Genomic DNA, 15495 nt, shown 5'->3' with positions numbered 1-15495 from the left:
GAGACTAGAGATTACAGGTATATATCAATATTTTTCTTGCAAAGTGAAGCTTATTGAGAATTATACCATCCGCTTCACAGGAGAAAAGGCTTAATGTATTTTTAATGTTGAAATGATCAGATGAAAACTGTTACTTGGCGACCTGTTGGGTAGGAAATTTAATGCTAATCAAACATTTATGGAAGAGTATTGAGTTATTACAATACAATTAAGATAGCTAGTAATCATTTTTGTGGAAATATATTTCTCACTTCATGTAGCTACTAAGCAAGAAGTGCAGAGAGTAATGGCTACATCATTAGAATGCACAGGTAACGTCCAACTAGTATAAGCAACGCACTTTGTATGAAGTAATAGCACATCATTTTCTATTTGATTATTTGTGTATTCAATTAAAAAATAAAACATTTAAATATCATTAAAAGGCTAATTTAGAAGCATCTACTCATATAGATACTCCCATCAGTTCTGGAATATATATTTTTATCTCCATGAAAATGAACAGAGGTGTCTTGAATGCATTGCCATGATTTGGCTGAATTTTGTGTAGTCTGCTTGCAAGTCAGACGTACTTTATACAGTTGTACATTGGTTAGCGATGCTGTCTCAAAGTGATGAGATTATGGTTTCATTCTGATTAAGGCCCTATCTGTGTGGAGCATGAATGTTCTCCTTGTGTTTGTGTTGGGCTTCTACATGGTATTTCATTTGAGTTTTCTCCAAAAAACCAAGAACATACTACACAATAATAAAAATGTTCAGAATCCTACCTATTCTAAACTCTGTCATTGCTGCATGCAGTGTAACTTACATATAAAATGTTGGTGCTGGTGCACTGTATAAACCATGTACCATCTAAAAATAGGCTAATCCACTTCTGCAAAGAGCACAAGTTCTACAAATTATACTGATCCAACGGACAGAAATCAATTGTAAGCATGTCAATCTTAGGGTGTTCGTGTGTTAGGTTACAGTTATGACCCACTGAACTTTTTCACTTCTTATATGTCCGGTAATAATTATTTTCAGCCATACCTGGTTTGGATAGTTTCATATGGAATTAGTACAAACATTAACCACAAGACTGGCACTAATGTATGAGATGCGACCGCAACCAGGAGTGTGTTAACTGATCAGGTCACATCCCATACTTTAGTGGCATCTTGCTGGCCCCCTTGTGTAATGGAGGAAATATGTTTTACACATGTGTAGAACAGATTTCCTCCTTCTGCTCAGGACCCCTGGGAGTGATGAAATGGTCTGTGACTGAAGACCTCACTCCCAAAATTGTGCCTCAGAATGCCATGCAAACAGCAGCACTCCAGGGCACATGAGCCTAAACCAAAAGTGTGAGGATGCATATCAGTGAAGAATGTCACATTAAATGTGTTACAACACATAATATAACAACATTGGTAATAATGAGAATATTGAAATACTAAAAAAATGACAAATAAAATGGTATTATAAATATAGTAAATAAAAATTGTATGTGCATCTGTGTTTCAAGTAATTAAACAAAGAAAACAAGAAGATCAGGTTGAGAATCATATAAAGATAGGTGGGTCCTGTAAGAACATATGGTTTTCATACAAGAGTGTGGCGTGTAAGCATTTCCGAATATGTTCCTTGACAGAGGTAGATTGGGAGTTAATAAAGCTTTCCCATACCATAGTGATTTTTGTGAATATTTTTCTGGCGAGAAGCTTTTACCCAATCCGTATGCATAAGGAAAAACAATTTCTCCCCAAACAAATCTAAAGCTGTACCAGTTTGTTTATGCTGATATATATATTTTTAAGCACCCTCTTTATTGTGACTGTGTTGCATTTTCTGTACCCACAGAGGTTGTAGCTGGTTTATTAGAACTTGGCAATGCAAATCAGAGCCAATGTTTTGTGAAACAACAGCATGTCACAGCAAATCATAATTCAAACATAAAATGTAACAAAAAAATGCCACAATTGCACCAATTGGTATATCTCAATCTTCATGCAAAATGAATTAGCAACTAGCTTGAATTCCTTGTACCTTGCAATTGTACTTCAATTAAGGTCTACAAAAATGGAGAGGTGGCCATATGGGGGGGTCATTCCAAGTTGTTCGCTAGCTGCATTAGTTCACTGTGCAGCGATGAGGTAAAAAAACCAGCACTTCTGCGCATGCATATGCGGCGCAATGTGCACGCACGTCGTACAATTGCAATGAATGATGTAGTTTCACACAAGGTCTAGCAAAGCTTTTCAGTCGCACTGCTGGCCGCAGAGTGATTGACAAGAAGTGGGCATTTCTGGGTGTCAACTGACCGTTTTTTTTAGGGAGTGTTCGGAAAAACGCAGGCGTGCCAGGAAAAACGCAGGTGTGGCTGGGCGATTGCAGGGCGTGTTCATGATGTCAAAACAGGAACTGAACAGTCTGAAGTGATTGCAAGCGCTGAGTAGGTATTGAGCAACTCTAAAACTGCACAAAAAAAGTTTGCCGCCGCTCTGTGATCCTTTCGTTCGCACTTCTGCTAAGCTAAAATAAACTCCCAGTGGGAGGCGTCATAGCATTTGCACAGCTGCTAAAAACTGTTAGCGAGCGAACAACTCGGAATGACCACTATGGTTCTAACAAGTGTTCTTTTCATGTGAAGCCTTTGCATGAAAATCCTGTTCTCAGAGTCACATGTATAGGCTCTGCTGTAAGTAATTCCATCAACCTATGAATGCCATCTATAAGCATATGATCAGGAAACAGATCAATTATACAAGCTTTAATATGTTTTTTTGTGCATAAGATCTTACTGTCACCACAGTATTTCTTAAAACCTTTCTACATCCTCATACCTCAAAGAAAGTTTTAAGTTTCAACAGTCTTTACCAGAAAAGAACATTACTCTCACCCTTTTTCACCTGTTATTACTTTCTTTAAATTAGTTTTCAACTTACTTAGAGATTCAAGATGTACAGTACAAGTAATTTGGATTTTGTAACACAGCTCTTGGATACCAGATCATTTGTATTTCTTTTTTGGGAAGGATGAGCTATGTGAGGATTACCATACTTACTTTCACGTTTTTTTTTTCTCCTATTTAAGGCTAAATGTAATAGCCTCAGAGTTCCAGAAGTACGGGACTTTTGTGCGAGACTGCCCGTTTTTTTAAAAAGCAGCACTCATTTCCAGTGCAAAAGCAACATGCTTTTGCCTTGTAAATGATTCCTTAAGGAATTAATGGCGCAATTGCCAGGCTGCAAATAGTCGCAGCCTGGTATGCCATGCAGCAAGCCGTGTTGCAGCATGCTGCGTCGCAGCAAAGATGAGCATGGCTACATCTGTACATGTTTAGCTTCTATACAAAACTTTTGCTTGAATATATTTCAAATAATGATAATTATTACATTTGCTACAATGTAAATATGTCCTTAATTGTGCAGCTTTCCATAGTGTTTAATTTTATAGACAAAAAGGTGGCTCGTTTTTCACTAGATATTTTTTACTGCATTGTCCAAGCATGGTTTCGGTTTATGGGGTGAATCGTATTCCCCATGAAGGGTGCAAGGTGCTGTTGCTGTGGTGTGTAAACACCGGCAACAGCACCCAAATTTGCACACTTCACTGCTCCTTTCAGTGCCTGACTTGCAGATTTTTTAATAAATATCCGCGAGTCGGCGGTACTGTGTAGCATGGTGCTGAACTTACTGGCACCCACAAAAATATTGTGAGGAATAGGATAATAATGTAAATCAGCTAATTCTGGAATAGAGATGTTATAGAAGCTTTAGAAGAGTAATGGCAACATTTGTTACATGTTAATATTATTTTTTATTACTGAAGCTGGTTGATTGGTTGTGGTGGTAGGACTTACACCCACATATATAAAGAAAAAAAGAAGTGGTAATGTAGTGAGTTTTACAATACTAACATTATTGCAATAGCTGTTAAAATGTAGTGCATTGCACTGCGTCACAGGTTGTGAAACACATCAGCTTCACAGTTGTGCAGGGCTTCCAATAGCATTTTGTGAAAGCAATGAGCTGTCGAACAGTAAACATTAAAGACATGTAAAAACACTTTGGAATTTATTATTACAACTATTAACATATATATATATATATATATATATATATATATATATATATACACAATGCAGTTTACCCGGCACTCCACCTGGTGTATTACTGGTTCTAGTGCCCTCATAAAAAAGATATGGACAAGCAAAGATGCGGCACTCACGAACACTTTGAAAGAAGTCACAGACCCCAGTTCAGGTATGGTCAACGTTTCAATCCTTTATGGATTTTCGTCAGGAACAAGCTTGTTCCTGACGAAAATCCATACAGGATTGAAACGTTGACCATACCTGAACTGGGGTCTGTGACTTCTTTCAAAGTGTTCGTGAGTGCTGCATCTTTGCTTGTCTATATATATATATATATATATATATATATATATATTCTGTATATATATATATATATATATATATATATATACAGGTTGAGTATCCCATATCCAAATATTCCGAAATACGGAATATTCCGAAATACAGACTTTTTTGATTGAGAGAGGGATAGTGGAACCTTTGTTTTTTGATGGCTCAATGTACACAAACTTTGTTTAATACACAAAGTTATTAAAAATATTGTATTAAATGTAGTGATGAGCGGGTTCGGTTTCTCGGGAACCGAACCCCCCCGAACTTCACCCTTTTTACACGGGTCCGAGCCATACTCTGATTCTCCCATATGGCTTGGGTAACCCGAGCGCGCCCGAACGTCATCATCCCGCTGTCGGATTCTCGCGAGATTCGGATTCTATATAAGCAGCCGCGCGTCGCCTCCATTTTCACTCGTGCATTGGAAATGTTAGGGAGAGGACGTGGCTGACGTCCTCTCCGTTATTGTTGAACTTGATTGTGCATTATTGCTTAATTGTGGGGAGGGCTGGGGAGCAGCTGTATAATATAGGAGGAGTACAGTGCAGAGTTTTGCTGATCAGTGACCACCAGTTATCCATTCTCTGCATAAAAAAAAACGCTCCATATCTGTGCTCAGTGTGCTGCATATATCTGTGCTCACACTGCTTAATTGTGGGTAATGGGGAGCAGCTGTATTATATAGCAGGAGTACAGTGCAGAGTTTTGCTGACAGTGACCACCAGTATACGTTGTCTGCCTGAAAAACACTCCATATCTGTGCTCAGTGTGCTGCTTTATTGTGGGGACTGGGGACCACCAGTATAATATCATATAGGAGGAGTACAGTGCAGAGTTTTGCTGACCAGTGACCACCAGTATATAATATATAGCATTACGGTACAGTAGGCCACTGCTGTACCTACCTCTGTGTCATCATTAAGTATACTATCCATCTAGATTCTATACCTGTGGTGCATTTCAGTTTTGCAGTTTGCTGACACAGTGACCACCAGTATACTATATATAGCAGTACGGTACAGAAGGCCACTGCTGTACCTACCTCTGTGTCATCATTAAGTATACTATCCATCTACATTCTATACCTGTGGTGCATTTTAGTTTTGCAGTTTGCTGACACAGTGACCACCAGTATACTATATATAGCAGTACGGTACGGAAGTCCACTGCTGTACCTACCTCTGTGTCATCATTAAGTATACTATCCATCTACATTCTATACCTGTGGTGCATTTTAGTTTTGCAGTTTGCTGACACAGTGACCACCAGTATACTATATATAGCAGTACGGTACGGAAGGCCACTGCTGTACCTACCTCTGTGTCGTCATTAAGTATACTATCCATCTACATTCTATACCTGTGGTGCATTTTAGTTTTGCAGTTTGCTGACACAGTGACCACCAATATACTATATATAGCAGTACGGTACGGAAGGCCACTGCTGTACCTACCTCTTTGTCGTCATTAAGTATACTATCCATCTACATTCTATACCTGTGGTGCATTTTAGTTTTGCAGTTTGCTGACACAGTGACCACCAGTATACTATATATAGCAGTACGGTACGGAAGGCCACTGCTGTACCTACCTCTGTGTCGTCATTAAGTATACTATCCATCTACATTCTATACCTGTGGTGCACCTCTTTTTTTCTTTGCATCATGTGCTGTTTGGGGACAATTTTTTTGAAGTGCCATCCTGTCTGACACTGCAGTGCCACTCCTAGATGGGCCAGGTGTTTGTGTCGGCCACTTGTGTCGCTTAGCTTAGCCATCCAGCGACCTCTGTGCAAATTTTAGGACTAAAAATAATATTGTGAGGTGTGAGGTGTTCAGAATAGACTGGAAATAAGTGGAAATTATGGTTATTGAGGTTAATAATACTATGGGATCAAAATGACCCCCAAATTCTATAATTTAAGCTGTTTTTTAGGTTTTTTTAAAAAAAAACACCCGAATCCAAAACACACCCGATTCCGACAAAAAATTTTCAGGGAGGTTTTTCCAAAACGCGTCCGAATCCAAAACACGGCCGCGGAACCGAATCCAAAACCAAAACACAAAACCCGAAAAATGTCCGGTGCACATCTCTAATTAAATGACCTTCAGGCTGTGTGTATAAGGTGTATATGAAACATAAATGAATTGTGTGAATGTAGATACAGTTTGTTCAATGCACAAAGTTACAAAAAATATTGGCTAAAATTACCTTCCGGCTGTGTGTATAAGGTGTATATGAAACATAAATGCATTCTGTGCTTAGACTTGGGTCCCATCGCCATGATATCTCATTATGGTATGCAATTATTCCAAAATACGGAAAAATCCGATATCCAAAATACCTCTGGTCCCAAACATTTTGGATAAGGGATACTCAACCTGTATATATATATACTGTATATACTGACAGTGCTAGTGTTAAATGCAAGTAAAAAGGTTCAAATTTACTGTATTGTCCTCCTGTAGCAGCAGAAAGGTGATTAAACCTATTTTTCAATTGTCTTGATTGTTTTTTTGCAAAAACACTAACATACATGTACAATATGTGATTGTAAACTATAAATTTAATATGTTACATACATTTTAAACCTCATAGATGTGAAAATGTTAGCTCACAATTAGTGTTGTGTGCTGACAAATGCAATAATATATGAGAACCATAAACTATTATCCAAAAGAACCTGCACATCAAATGCACAACATATTTATCTTGATTGATATTGATTACTATAACTTATTAGTTGTAAATACTATTAGACACATACTAAATCATAATAACATGATAAAAACAGGTTTAAAATACCAACAGTAAGGATTGACAATGTTTATGTATGAAATAAAATTAGATGTTACTATAACTCATAAATTCATTTAAAATGTGCCTGATAAAAAGTCTCTACTGAAAAATGAATCAATTACAGTAAGTAATATTATTGATGTCACATCATGGTTAGGTAATTATTGCACACAGATACAGTACAACACAATCTGGCACAATATTAAAATTATTGTGCATTAATTTGTCAATACTTTTTTATGTTTTATTAAATTATGCTATATTATAGGCACAAAATATATACCATAAAATATATATAATAATAACTCATCAAAATCTCTAATTGTAGATCTGACAAATAAAAAACGCTTTAAATAACATTGTTAAGACATTATTAACATATTAGCATCCCAGGTTCAACATCACACTGTTCCTATTTTCATTGTCCTCATTTTGATAGTGTTCTAAAGATCCATATGAGAATAACACTCATAGTACTGATTTAATCCAGACACCATTTTTGAACAGTCTGGCATCTGAAATACTTAATTTAGTTCAGAAATCTTAACTCCCTATATAACCTGATAAAAAAGGGTACCCCCACCTTTCCCACCCTTAATGTCAGTAACTATAATGCACAGTCCTCTTTGGTGGCTAAAATACAATTCAGGGTCCATTTTGGGATGCGGTTAGAGTGCCAGCTGTCAGGATCCCAGCAGTTGGAATACTGACACCTTTGAGAATCCTGATGCCAGAACTCTGAAAGGGACAGGGTACTAATACCGGAATCCCGACAGCTGGCATTCCGACCGTACGTATAGCTGGAGGGTTAGATTTATGGCTGGTGAAGGGGGATTAGGGTTAGGTTTAGGCACCAGATGGGGTTGTTGTTAGGCTACTGGGGAGGTGTAGGTTAGGGTTAGGCTGTGGGGAGGGGGAGGGTTAGAGTTAGGCAACCCCAGGAGGGGTAAGTGTCAGGCTGCAGTGAGGGGGTAGGTTTAGGTAGCAAGGAAGGGGGTTATGTTTAGGAACTTTAATTGGGTGGTTAGGGTCAGGCACAAAGAGGAGAGGTTAGGGTTAGCTGGAACAGAGGGTTAGAGTTAGGGAGTAGGGGTGAGATGGAAAACAGCCCACACTCACCACTGTCGGTCTTTCAGTCATTGGGATCACAACATTGGTATTATGATTGCCAGGATACCGTTAGCTGGTATTTCATACTAAACCCATTCTGATAGCAACTATGAAAATATGACCCAAATCTGTTGACACAAAGTAGTCCATTCTAGTGAGCAATATGCAAACACTGGTTAATCTGTAGAATAGAGAGCCTTTTCTGGTGGTTAGTACAGTCTATAAATAAGATCCCAATCAGGTTTCAATATACAAAATATGACTAGTAATAAATAAATGGTTGTTAATCCAAAAAACAGGATGTCCAATTTGATCTCTAGAGTATAGTGTACCATTAATCGCTGATAGTGTATAGCAGACATCTATTGGGTTTTGTAATAGGATCCGAGGTTTCAGAAGCAGCATTATTCTAGTGATCTCAGCTGCAGATTTAAAGCAGCAATAATTTAAAAGATAAATTATTGCTGCTTTAAATTTGCATCTGAAAACTCATATCCGTATTACATAACACCCCTTATCTTTGGTGGCTAGAGTATATTCAATGCATCCATTATATACTTACTATCTGCTGCCCAGCTCTGCCACTTGCTTGTATTTATGGCCTGATACAGAGATGTACGCAAATGCTGTCGCAGCTAAAATTTAATGCGCAGTGGCTGTGTGAAAATATGCAAATGTAATAGCCACCGTGATTTGTATTGAGATGCCCAATGGAGACTTCTCAGATGTGTCATTTGTGTACAAAGACACAGATAGCGATCTACTGTCTTATGTACCATGCAGAGAGAACAGCCAGGGGAAGGGGGTAATCACAGATATCTATTGATCTCTATTTTGAGATCTGCTACTGCATTCCTCATTGTTCTCTGAATGTAGCGCAATATACTTTGGCTGCTCTATGATCTTTCATAAATACATACTGTTATACCAGTTGCATTAAAAGAATATTAAACAACTTTTTTAGCAATTTGAAAGAAAGACAACCATGACACTTATGGGAGAAGAAAATTAGTTAATGATGTATTTTACATTTCATATTTAACACTCATTTAGATAAATGCAGTACCGATTTCATGTATTTGCGACTCATTGTAAGGATGACAGGTCCACTTTATTTTTCCTTACCTGTCAAACCATATCTCCTTTTTATGGAGTGTAAACACACACAAAGAGATTCATCCCTTCATTTTTCTATTTATTTGTGCACTGATGTGGGTCTGTATGTCTTTAAAACAAAGGCAGCTATTACAAGCATTGTTTTTAAGTGTGAATGATACAAAATATCAAATAGTAATTGCTCAATCTATTCTTTGATATGCATGCTTAGGAGAATACAGACAAAAAGAATTAAATGTAAATTGTTCCACTATTCATGAGTGTCTGGCAGATGCCAGGCTGCGACATAACTGTTTATATTTGCAGGGAACTGATAACCCTTATCATAGAGAGGCAATGCATATCTTGCTTTTCCGATAAACTCTAAGGCTTCAGGCCAGAGTGATGCAATAAAAGAGCACATTTTTGTTCCAGGGAATTTGTAATTCTACTGTCAAAAAAAATGAAATTTAAGTGTCTCGCTGAAAAGTACTGAGCTTATTCTGAAATGTAATTTTGTATTATTTTAAGAAGCTATAAAAAAGGAGAAAGAAAATGAAACTTAGGGTTGAACTAATGTGTAAAGGACAAATAAAGGTTAAAAGGGTATTAATGAAAGTTTCAAAAAGAATATATACCTAAGACAGATAGATAAAGCGACAAAATGGTACTACCTGGCTCAATAATGGATGTGAAGCATTTATAGTATGAGGTGAGATTGTGAAAACGTTGGTCTATATTATCAGTGGTATAAGTTCTGAGGAAACAAATTTGCAGAAAGTACTGAAAGGGAGAGTATGTGTATACTACCTTTCCTTCTGTGGATAACATAAATCAGTGCTATTGGGCATGGTTCTAAAGGCCCATTCATAAGAACAGATTTGCAACTTGAGAAATAGGGAAGTAGAGAGATTCAGTGATCTCTATGCTGCACCACATCTGCTGTCCAGAAAGACAGCCGTAATACTGTATAATACAATTTGGAGAAAATTGAGAATTTTCAAGTTATAATTTTCTTATTGCAATTTCTGCACCACATTTTTCCATGATCTATATGTCAACAATGGATCTCAATGTTGACATACTTAAGGGAATGAGCCCTTAAGAGATTAAATTGAAGAATTATTTGCCAGACATAGAGCATCGAATTCATCAATAATTTATCAGTATGCCATACAATACAAACTGCATTCTGCACCCATTTAAGTGGTGATGTGCATTATAGAACTCACTTGAAGCAACACCACAGCTTAAAGCAAGACAAACATTTAGCAATCATTGAATATTACATGTTGTACACTAGGGGGGGGGGGGGATGAAACCAGCAATACAATTACATTACAGTTTTTCCAGTAATATTGGTAAAAATATTCACACTCTTTTTATTATTGTAGGTGTTTTGGCCAATGTATTTCGAAGTCATGCTACATGCAGCAGAAAAAGTAGGAAATGGTGCATATTTGATGGGCCAATAGATGCGGTGTGGGTGGAAAATATGAACACTGTTTTAGATGATAACAAGAAGGTATATATAAATCATATTATTCATCCTGTTGATTTTGAAATGTAATTTGTTCTGACTTATTTCAGTGATTGAAGGCTAGCATTCTTTACTTTATATACTCATATTAAAATAGCACTCATACATTGGGGGGTATTCAATTGTTTGAAAAGTCAGCTGTGTATCTGTTTTTTTCCTGTCTATTAGATAGGAAAAAACAGACATCCAACTGACTTTCAAACATTTGAATTCCCCCCACTAAGTCTAAAGATTCTAAAACTCATTTGTGAATATTTGGAAACTCTGCTTTATACAGTGTAATAGTATTTTGTAGGTAATATGGGAAACACATGGATAGTTACAGTATGATATCTTTCAGTTATTTAATACATTGATTTGTTTTATATTCTTCACACTTTAGCTCTGCCTGATGAGTGGAGAAATAATTCAAATGAGTCCACAGCAGAACATGATTTTTGAGGTGCTAGATCTTGAACAAGCTTCTCCAGCTACAGTGAGTAGGTAGGTGATATACTCTTTGAAATGGTTATTACAATTACTCTACATTGTATGTAGAACTTGTGATCAGTTATGTACAAAATGGCTACAATATCTTCAATACTGTGTTTGCTTGGTGTATAGGGCACTAAAATAATGTATAAAAAAGGACTCAGTGAGACAATGGGCAGAGCTTACAAAATGCAAAATATTGTAATAGGTTGATAATGTAACAACCTATTTGGGTTAGTTTTACAAATTTGGGTCAATATACAAAACTGGCACTGACAGTGATCAGTCAGAAAGTTTGTCATTCAGACTGGGGTCAGTGGAGGAAGTAACCAGAGTATAGAAACAAAATGATGGATATACTTTAATATTCAGGATCTGAAATCTAAACAGGACATAATTCCATTTAAATATTCAGCCAATTTACTTGATTGCCAAAACAGTTATACTACAGACAAATTACAAAAAAAATAATGAGTAATAATAGCAACCTAAATATTAAATCACAGTTGTATAATATTTGCATACATTGCAGTATGACACAGAGATTGATAGATATATTTGTTTGTATGTTTATGCATATGTCTTTATATATCATTAATGAATATACTGTATTTTATTATGAATAAATACTTCATCATCTCTCTTAGAATTGCAGTCTCTAAATATTATTACTTTTTGTAATAGCTATTGCTTGACAAGAATGTATTCAAGAACATCTCAATTTAAAAGGAGTGTACTTTCTAAAGTTCATGTAAACCAAAAAGTTACAATTTTCATTGGCAATGCTGCTTAGCGTTACTATATTAGGCTTCTGTAGCTGTATCACATGCATGTAGATGTTATATTGTAAAGATCTTAAAATAAATGTAAAATCCGCAAAAAGCAATATGTAAATAATGTTTGCAATGCAAATTGAAATGTTCAGAAATGTACCTTTTTTAATAAACTTAAATTTGTTCACAGTTAGTTTTTAGTTAAAGTCAATATTTTAAAATTGGTGTACCATTAAACAAATGAACTATTAACAATCTTAACTGGAAGTTAGCACCACATTGAGTAGACATGCTAACCAAAAAGGTAAAAATGCAAATAATAAAATTTGTGGCCAAAGGCAAAAATGTACATAGTCTTACTTAAAGTCCTTGTGATGCCAACCTACTCACAATTCCATCTCCTTATGTCTACAGAAACCTTTCTTCTCTAACTTCAAGATCAGCTTTAAGATGATGCTATGATCATTACTTTTTTTCCAATTACCTTTACCTCTGATTTTCTTTTTACTTTATGTACGATATTGCATCTTTAAAATGTTATCTGATTAAAATATTCCTCTAGTATTCCTCAGGGACGAATATGACCTTAAAAGATATATTAATGTTTTTGCAGTTGAGAGATTATGTTCCACTATTGTCCTCTCTTTATGTTTAAAGGTGGATTTGAATAATACAACATAAGCTCTTGAATTTTTTATTAGTTCCTGCATGCTTTTTTTCAGGTAAACAAAGCAGCTCGGGTAACATTTAATGGCGATGCACACTGGAGCTGTGAAATTGTTGTTTACGGTTTGAATACTGTTTAAAACAGCTGTTTTGAAACTGTGCAATCGTGCGTCATCATCTGAGACTTATCCCAGTAATGTGTGTTTTTTTTTGCAAAGAACATGTGTAGCAAATCTTACTAGAATTAATTATAGCAATATTTTAAAATCTAAACAAGGTATGTAAAACATGCATTGTGAAAATAGTGTATATAAGACATATTCTTCATATGAAACACTGAATTGTTTTTTATTTGATAATTTGGAGCAGAGTGAAGTCCATCCAATTATATAATACAAATTGCAAAAGTTATATTGAAACAACCAATAAATCATATAATCTAAGCTTTGCTAAGCTTATTGATGTTCTGTATTAAAGTTGTCTTCCTGGCTCACAAAGTGATGAGATCAGTAATCTTATAATTAGCAGGCATTCGTCTAGTTAAATCAATAGATTTGCACTAGTGGACATTTTAATGTGATCATATGTTATTAGTTTCCAGAGAAAATGCCATCTAGTTTTTTATTTATTAAATAACAATAGGAAAACAAAATAAATATTTTAAGTTTTTTTCCCCCTCATCATCTAATTAAGCTTAAATATTTATATTAACTAGATAGTAAAGTGCATTAGATGTGGTGTTTGATGTAGTCAATCTATTGTAATTGTACTAAACAGTGGCAATTTTTTAACCATCCCTTAGAGATGCACAAAAAAAAGTTAGCACAAAAGGTATCTTTAGATACATCTGAAACGGAACCTCAACTGCATAAAATTGTCTAACATTAAGATATCACCTTACACTAGGTGTCTACGATTATAAATAGAGATGAGCAGTTCAGATTTTAAGAAATCCAAATCGCCTCAAACTTGAGGGATCTGAGGCAATCCAAGCCAGAGCTAAGATTGCCCTGTCTGCTTTGGGTCATCGGCCTCGTCAAGGACGGGGACGAATTGGCCTATAGACGGGAAGTAGACCGGTTGGCCCAGTGGTGCATCTACAACAACCTTGAGCTCAACCCCCTCAAAACTGTCGAGATGATAGTGGACTTCAGGAAGAAGTCATCTAGTGCACCTCCGCTAACGATTGCTGACAGTGTGGTATCGCTAGTGGACTCCTTCAAGTTTCTAGGGACCATAATCTCCCAGGTCCTTAAATGGGGGTCCAACGCTGATGCCACTGTTGGGAAAGCACAGCAGAGGTTGTTCTTCCTCAGGCAACTAAGGAAGTTCAACATCCCACAGAAGCTTCTGCTCCTCTTCTACGCCACGATTGTGGAGTCGGTACTGTGCTCCTCGATACTGGTATGGTACAGCTCCACCAGCACGAGGGACAGATGCAGGCTCCAAAAGGTGGTCAGAACCGCAGAGAAGATCATCGGGGCTGACCTTCCCTCAGTCCAGGACCTGTACCTGTCCAGAGCTAAAAAGCGGGCAATGAAGATAGTAAAAGACCAGCTACACCCCGACCACAGCATGTTTAACTTGCTTCCTTCAGGCAGGCGTTACAGGGCCATCCCCGCCAGGTCTACCAGAAGCCTCAAAAGTTTTTTTCCCCAAGCGGTCCGCCTGCTGAACTCCTGAACATTGACTGACTAGACGTACATGTAACTAACTTGTGTCCCTACGGTATACCTATCTGTGTGACTTTACTTGCCCCCCCCCACCTGCTTAGCTTAGCTTATGTTACCTACTTGGCTGTTGTATAGCAAACTGAAGTAAAATTCATAGTATACGCAAGTATACCTGGCCAATAAAGCTGATTCTGATTCTGATCTGGGGTAAAACCTCGAGGTCCTGTTGTCGGATCTTATAGTTTTGCCTTGGGAGGCCAATTTTGTTAAAAATCCTATTGAAATCAATAGGCTAACTATCTGTCACAGCTCTATGCTTATCAGCGCATCCCTATAGACATCAATAGGGCAAGATGGCAGCCTTAAATGCACTGATGAAAGTGCATTGCTGACACCACCGCATGCACTGTCGACATCCCCACACTGCTGGATCCCCCTTACTGTCCACACCACCAGCACCCCCGCACTGAGGAAACTGCCAGCACTCCTGCACTGCCAACACAGCTAGCACCCCCACACTGATGATACAGCCAGCGCCTACACACTGTATCCAACTCACACTGTATCAAACTCACACTGTATCCTGACTGCATCCAACCGACACTGTATCCAACCTGCACCATATCCAACCTACACTTTAACCTGCACTGTAACCGACCCCTCACTGTATCCAACTTGCACATTAACCCATATTATATCTGACCCATAGCGTATCCAACCCACACTGTAACCTGCACTGTGTCTGACCCACACTGTATCTGTCCTGCACTGTGAACTGCACTGTATCCAACCTGCACAGTATCGACCTACACTGTATACAACCCACACTGTACCCTGCACTGTATCCAACCTGTACTGAAACCTGCACTGTGTTTGACCCACACTGCATCCTGCACTGTATCCAAACTGCTCTATATCTGACCCACACTGAAATCTGCACTGTATCCAAACTGCA

General features: G+C 37.4%; 1 protein-coding gene across 1 annotated transcript in view; it reads left to right on the top strand.

The window, feature by feature from the left end:
- The window catches only part of LOC134934622 (dynein axonemal heavy chain 3-like), a 1803147-nt gene that overhangs the window by 852600 nt on the left and 935052 nt on the right, over nt 1–15495 (top strand). Inside the window, exons 35-36 of the mRNA XM_063930015.1 lie at nt 10812–10942; nt 11340–11440. Of these exons, the coding sequence (XP_063786085.1) occupies nt 10812–10942; nt 11340–11440 (232 nt within the window). The remainder of the gene's footprint in view (nt 1–10811; nt 10943–11339; nt 11441–15495) is intronic.

The sequence above is a fragment of the Pseudophryne corroboree genome, chromosome 6, assembly GCF_028390025.1.
Source record: "Pseudophryne corroboree isolate aPseCor3 chromosome 6, aPseCor3.hap2, whole genome shotgun sequence".
Taxonomy (NCBI): domain Eukaryota; kingdom Metazoa; phylum Chordata; class Amphibia; order Anura; family Myobatrachidae; genus Pseudophryne; species Pseudophryne corroboree.
The sequence above is the reverse complement of the archived record's forward strand: the minus strand, read 5'-3'. Positions and strand labels throughout refer to the sequence as shown.